The sequence below is a fragment of the Vicia villosa genome, unplaced genomic scaffold (assembly GCF_029867415.1).
Source record: "Vicia villosa cultivar HV-30 ecotype Madison, WI unplaced genomic scaffold, Vvil1.0 ctg.000747F_1_1, whole genome shotgun sequence".
Taxonomy (NCBI): Eukaryota; Viridiplantae; Streptophyta; class Magnoliopsida; order Fabales; family Fabaceae; genus Vicia; species Vicia villosa.
In genome coordinates, this window is record NW_026705336.1 from 559,266 (window position 1) to 565,298 (window position 6,033).

The window sequence follows — 6,033 nt, forward strand, 5'->3', positions numbered from 1 at the left end:
GAGGAAAGATTCTACAAGCTCCAAGAGCTTGGAATAAACGGATATATGGTTTCCTAGTTGAGGTTGGCTTCAAGAAATGTGTATCCGAACATGGAGCTTATGTGAAGACGAAAATAAGTAAAGGGATGATCATTCTTTGTCTATACGTAGATAATTTGTTTATCACAAGCAGCAATGAGAAGAGTATTTCTAAGTTCAAGAGTGAGCTTAGAAAGAATTCGAGATGAGTGACCTTGGTATCGTGACATACTTCCTTGGCATAAAGCTCCACAAATCCGAAAAGGGACTGCTTATGCATCAAAGGAGATATGCTCTTGAGATATTGAAGAAGTGTGATGAGGAGCATTGTAATGTTGTCATTACACCAGCTGAATCAAGGTTGCAGCTGTCCAAGAATGAAGAGGAGCAGAACGTAGACCCAACTCAATATAGAAGGTTGATTAGATCATTACGTTACTTGTGCAATACGAGACCAGATTTGGCATTTAGTGCGGATATTGCAAGTAGATTCATGGAGAGATCGAAGGTGTCTCACTTGAAAATAGTCAAAAGAATCCTCAGATACATCAAAGAATCTATTGGTTGCAGAATTCTCTTTCCCGCAGCGGATACGGGCAGAAAATGAATTTTTCTTGATTTTACCGATTCCAATTGGTGCAGAGATACAGATGATCTAAACACATACAACTTATCTCTTATTAATGTAACATACTTCTACAGCAAGGGTCCTTGGTTTGCGCTGCCACCTTGACTTAGAAGATGACCAAATGCAAATATGTTCCTCATTTGATTTTTCTGCTCCCATTTCTGAGGCTAGAGTGAGACCAATAAAAGCTCTGTACTTTGCTTATTTTTTGGTAGTTTGGAATTCAAAATACGAGGATACTTCTACTACCAGCATTACTTCTCTCTCAAAGATGAGCCCCACACCTCTTCCTCTTGTATCGGGTGATCAGTCCGTGAAGACAATCCACATTGTGCATTTAAGCATGTAGATCGCGCCATTTATGCAATGAAATATGCAAAAACTTCGGTCCTTAAAACTTTCCTTTGCTCAAAGAAGATATTGAACTCAAATATTTTGATTGACCATTTTGTCAATCGTCATGTGAGGTACGGCTTGAGGAGGACTTGCTTAAGAGGTTGTTTAGTCCCGACGACGACATTATGTGCCAAAAAGTAACGTCACAACTTTCTCGAAGCTATGATTAAGGCTAAAGAAATTTTCTCAATCTTCTGGTAATGGATTTTTGAGTCGGGTAGTGTTTGGGATACGAAATATATCGGGCTCTGTAAAATACCCACCTCACGGATGAGGACAACGCTTACTACTTTGGTAGACATATCTAGGTAAAGGATTGGAGTTTCTCTAGCCAATGCTTTAGACATGATTGGTGGGGGTGGACATTGCTACATTTAACGACGTGAACACTTCGCATTCTGGGGTCTAATCAAATTGTACCTCTTCCCTTTGAAAGCTATAGGATGGTAGGCCGTGTTCGGATGACTATGAGATGAATCTAGGAGAGCGGTAAACATCTCATTTAACTTCATTATCTTCTTCTTCGTGTTCGTGGTCTCCATTTTAATCACATTTTTGATCTTATCTAGGTTGGATTTGATGTCTCTTTCTATTAAATAGAAACACAAAAATTTACCGATCGCAACCTTTAAGGTACATTTCTCGGGCTGAAGTCTCATGGTGTATTTTCGGACCCGGTTGAATATGCTAGTGAGGTGTTTATCATGCAACATCTCTTCACTGAATTATGCAACCTATGTATAAATTTCCTCTCCAAAAAGCTTGTTCATCATTCTTTGGCATGTAGCACCCATGTTCTCCAAGCCGAAAGGCATAATGTAGTATTGATAATTGTATGCTCTGTCATGAAAACAATTTTTTTCTCTATCTTCTTCATGCATAAGAATTTGATAATACTCATAATAGACATCCATAAATGATAGTAGTTTGTACCTCACCGAATTTGATAATACTAATCTTTAGAGCAAGACTGGTTCAATGTAATGGACACACACCCTCCCCTTGCTCTAAGTATATGACAGAGGGATCGATATTCAATTGGTGATAAGCCAAATTTGGGTCAATTAAAACCAATTGATGAGAATAACCATGACTTTCAAATTAACACATGAATATATCAAGAAAATTCACTGAAAAGGAAATACATTCAAAAGGGGGCTTCGGTAAACAATGATGATACAGTACAAGAACTATAAATGGAATATTAAGACTTTTTTGTTTCTTTGTAAAGCAATATTGAGCAACCATTTCAATTGTAGGTTACATTTTTCCTTCAATATCTCTTATTCAATCCTAATAGAATTTTATGTAGCAGAACATGTATCTTTACTTCTTCTATTTGTGAACTAACAAAATCAATGACATGTAAGAAATCTGTTTCATTATACTAAAATATAAAATCATTCACCCTCCTAGTTTTCAGGCTTTCGACATGTGATAATGGCAAACTTAATTACACCCTTCCTGAATCCTTCTATCATCAATGGCATAGCCAAAGCTCCTTTTATAGTTTTTAGCCCTGCACACAACAAAAATCAAATAATTCTCAGTCATCTACAGTGCTACTTAGATTATTATTTCAAACATGAGACAACATAAGAAGTTATATATAGATAAAGAGGGTTGCTACAATGACACTAAATTTGACACCATAATATTACACCGTATTCTATCATGTGAGTGTGGTTTTCAAATCTTGTACAAGCACATGTTTCAAGATACAAATAAAATATTAAAAAATTATGAAACAAGGCACTTTATACGGTGTAGTGTAGAGTTTTGTGTAAGCATGGCATTTCACATAGATAAATGAAGGAGTTTAACACTTTTTAAAAAGTATTCTTAATAAATATTATTTATTAATCATGATAAGTTATCATAAATACATAGTATTAGAGTATAATGTTGAGCTTACCACTCCTTAAGATTGAAGTGAAACCCTTCCATGTTAATGCTGAACGTATCACTGCTGGCCAAAATGGAGCAACATAGGGAGACCAATCTGCTGATTTGATGTCCTAGACAGATAGATAGTAATCAATGTCAAAATAGCAACACAGCCTAAACTGATAACACATAGTGTGATTGATTAAGTGCTTATCCAATAAACTATTGTATACAATAATGCAATTATGTCATTTACATTAGCAACACTAGACTCAAATGAACTTTATCAAATGTCTCAACTCATAGCAGAGAATGAAATTTTTATAATTCGGTGTATTCATTAACTACCTGAAGGGACATGGCCTCAAGCAATTGGACATATTCAGCAGTTGAGCACCATGCTGGAAGATAAAATGAGTCACATATCTTCTTCAGGAGATTTTCCTCCCATGGTTGTAGGGATTTTTCATCCGGACGAAGATCCCTATGGCACCACGTTACTATAATTATGGTGCCACCTGGTGCTGCTACCCGGACTAACTCTCCAACAAACTGAAACAGATTTTGAATGAGACTGGAAATTGACTACAACTTTATAAGCATAAAGAAAATAAAATATCAGAGAAAGTGAAGTAGAATGCAAGTGAGGCAAGAAGAGAATTGGAACCTTTGGTTTGTTAGGCATATGCTCTCCACTCTCCATCGACCACACCAGATCAAACTGGCCGTCAGGGAATGGTTGCTCTAGAGCATCAGCAACTTGAAAGGAAACCTATCATTACATTATATAAACATAAAAGATAAATATATCATCCACACAATGAATCACTGATATAGATAACAGACACACGATACTGACTGAAACATGGACACAGTAATAACTTAAGAAAGTGGAAGTGATTGAAAATAAGTATACAACCACATGTGTCAGTGTCGTGCTACATATAACACACATGAGTATATTTTATTCTATACAAGTTCCCAAGATCCTTGGCGAGGGTTTTATGACAATAACAACATAGTTGAACAAATATTAAGCAACGAGTAGTAAAATGTGTAAAAATAGATGATAAAGGCGAAAATGTCCAGAAAGAATAACCTTGTCAGCTAATCCTTGAGCAGCAGCTAGTGCATTTGCTCTTTCAGCTTGGACAGGACTGAGAGTGATGCCTACAGAACTTGCTCCAAATTTCTTGGCCATGTACCTTGAACTGCCCCCTATGCCACACCCAACATCAACTATACTCTTTGGACATTTTGCTGAGTCCTCTGAGTATATCCATTCATTCAATAACAAGTAGTCAATAATAGTCAGGGTCAAATTTACCAGCAAAAATTGAAAATTCACTTTTGTTGATAACATCTAAAACTACACAAACACAGTATCTTGGTATTCTCCAACTGAGAAATGGTTTATGATTTATCAACAATAAATGAATTCTTTTTTCTATGTGGCACCGAAACTTCATATTGAAGGTGTATTTGATATCAGACACTATGGTACACCACGTCGATAGTTAAATTAATCACTTCTATTTTTTCAAACCATTACCAATTACTAATATAATCAAGATCGAGTTTTGGATCATAACATCAAAGTATCTTATGTGCTAAGAATGCCTGAGAGTGCTACGATCAAAGAAAGATCATTCTCGTCGCCGGCGTGATCAAGATCGAGCTTTTTGAAGCAAGATAGTAAAATTACACACGTATACCCAAAAACACGAAAATTATAACACAAACACATCAGAAAACAAAAGACAAATTTGACCAAAAAAATACATATTTATGTCATTTTTTCTAATTTTGATACATTCAAAGACTAAGATGATACCAAACACACTCACCTACCAAAATGGCAATTTAATTTATACCTTTAGGTGATAAACTAATGATTGAAAATCCTTATTTTCTAGTCTATTAACATCCTCTTCAGTCTTCTCAAATAGATTACTAGAAATAGTGAATATGATTTATACACACTCAATTTCAAAACCCAACAAAACAAAGTACTATTTGCATTAAATGCATAAAAAACCTTAACACAAGACATTTTTACACCGACACCTCTAAAAAAAAATCATTTCCAAGCTGACACAGACATTTCTACTTACTTTCAATTTATTCATTTTTTTCAAATTATCAGTGTCAACTAGTCAATGTCGATGCCCGTGTATGTGCTTCATAAAAGCAAAATAATAGAGCAGTTCTACAAGGAAAATTCTTAGGTGGACACATACTAAGAAATTGTTTTACACACAACCAATCACAAAATTTTAATTAATTAAAAAAATAAATATTGATTTTTCTCTCTCCTTCATAATCTCAACCACCCCATGAATCCAATTAAAACCAAAATTAAAATTAAAATAAATTAAAAAAAGACTCTTTCTTATTGGTTGTGCCTAAGAATGTAGATTTAGGGTCGTGTCCATGCAAGAATTGCTCGTTCTACAATCCAATACAGTATACAATACAACAGTGAGCAGCACTAAACAGAAAAAAAGTAGAACGAAAAGAATACCAGAAAGAGAAGCAAACTTCAAAGACTGTTCAATCATTCGGATCTGAGCTTCCCGATGATCCGAAACCGAAACCGTAGAATCCGGATCATAAAATCCATGATGCATATGGTCCCCCCAAATATTCTCCCATATACCAGAAGACTCATCGTAAAACTCAGCAATCCCTAACTGAAGCTTCTTCTTCTCTTCCTCCAACACAATCTCTTGCTCCCTAGTTGTCACCGCCATTGATACACCAACGTAACTACTTCTTCTGCTAAACGCTGTAGTAGTAACAGCGTCTCTGTTGCAGAAACTTTTTCGCTGAATCGAAGAACTATGGAACGTGGGGGTGCAGCGTAATAATGAAGAGACTCTCGTCGTCGACATGGTTTGTTTCTAACCACTTGCAAGTGGACACGACGCAACAAAATAAATTGCAATAAATTTGTGCAGCTTTTTTTTGAAGAAATAAAAAAATTCTGAAAATTAATTTTTTGAATTGTCTGATTCTGAAAACTAAAATGAAATGTTATTTTCTGAGAGGGTAGAAGATAAGATTATTGTACTTTTTTGTGATTATAAATTTAAGAAATGATG

The 6,033-nt window shown here is 35.4% G+C and overlaps 2 protein-coding genes across 2 annotated transcripts; one reads left to right on the forward strand and one right to left on the reverse strand.

Moving 5' to 3' along the window:
* The first annotated feature begins 223 nt into the window (after positions 1-223).
* Positions 224-995, forward strand: LOC131630899 (uncharacterized mitochondrial protein AtMg00810-like). The gene is made up of 2 exons (XM_058901640.1): positions 224-503; positions 721-995. Exons 1-2 carry the CDS (start codon positions 224-226, stop codon positions 993-995), a joined length of 555 nt encoding a protein of 184 aa, XP_058757623.1.
* Positions 996-2,239: 1,244 nt separating this feature from the next.
* Positions 2,240-6,033, reverse strand: LOC131630921 (gamma-tocopherol methyltransferase, chloroplastic-like). The gene is made up of 6 exons (XM_058901667.1): positions 5,454-6,033; positions 4,029-4,198; positions 3,597-3,701; positions 3,278-3,481; positions 2,958-3,060; positions 2,240-2,561 (listed from the first exon to the last, which is right to left on the reverse strand). The coding sequence occupies exons 1-6, from the start codon at positions 5,821-5,823 to the stop codon at positions 2,455-2,457; spliced, it is 1,059 nt and encodes a 352-aa protein (XP_058757650.1). The 5' UTR covers positions 5,824-6,033; the 3' UTR covers positions 2,240-2,454.

Excerpts from the sequence above, each read along its gene's own strand:
- LOC131630899 (XM_058901640.1), top strand. The coding sequence starts at position 224 with ATGAGTGACCTTGGTATCGTGACATACTTCCTTGGCATAAAGCTCCAC. Across the intron at positions 504-720 it reads ATTTAGTGCGGATATTGCAA|CAAGGGTCCTTGGTTTGCGC; the intron begins GTAGATTCATGG and ends ATACTTCTACAG.
- LOC131630921 (XM_058901667.1), bottom strand. The coding sequence starts at position 5,823 with ATGTCGACGACGAGAGTCTCTTCATTATTACGCTGCACCCCCACGTTC. Across the intron at positions 3,702-4,028 it reads CTCAAGGATTAGCTGACAAG|GTTTCCTTTCAAGTTGCTGA; the intron begins GTTATTCTTTCT and ends ATGTAATGATAG. Across the intron at positions 3,482-3,596 it reads ATATGCCTAACAAACCAAAG|TTTGTTGGAGAGTTAGTCCG; the intron begins GTTCCAATTCTC and ends AATCTGTTTCAG.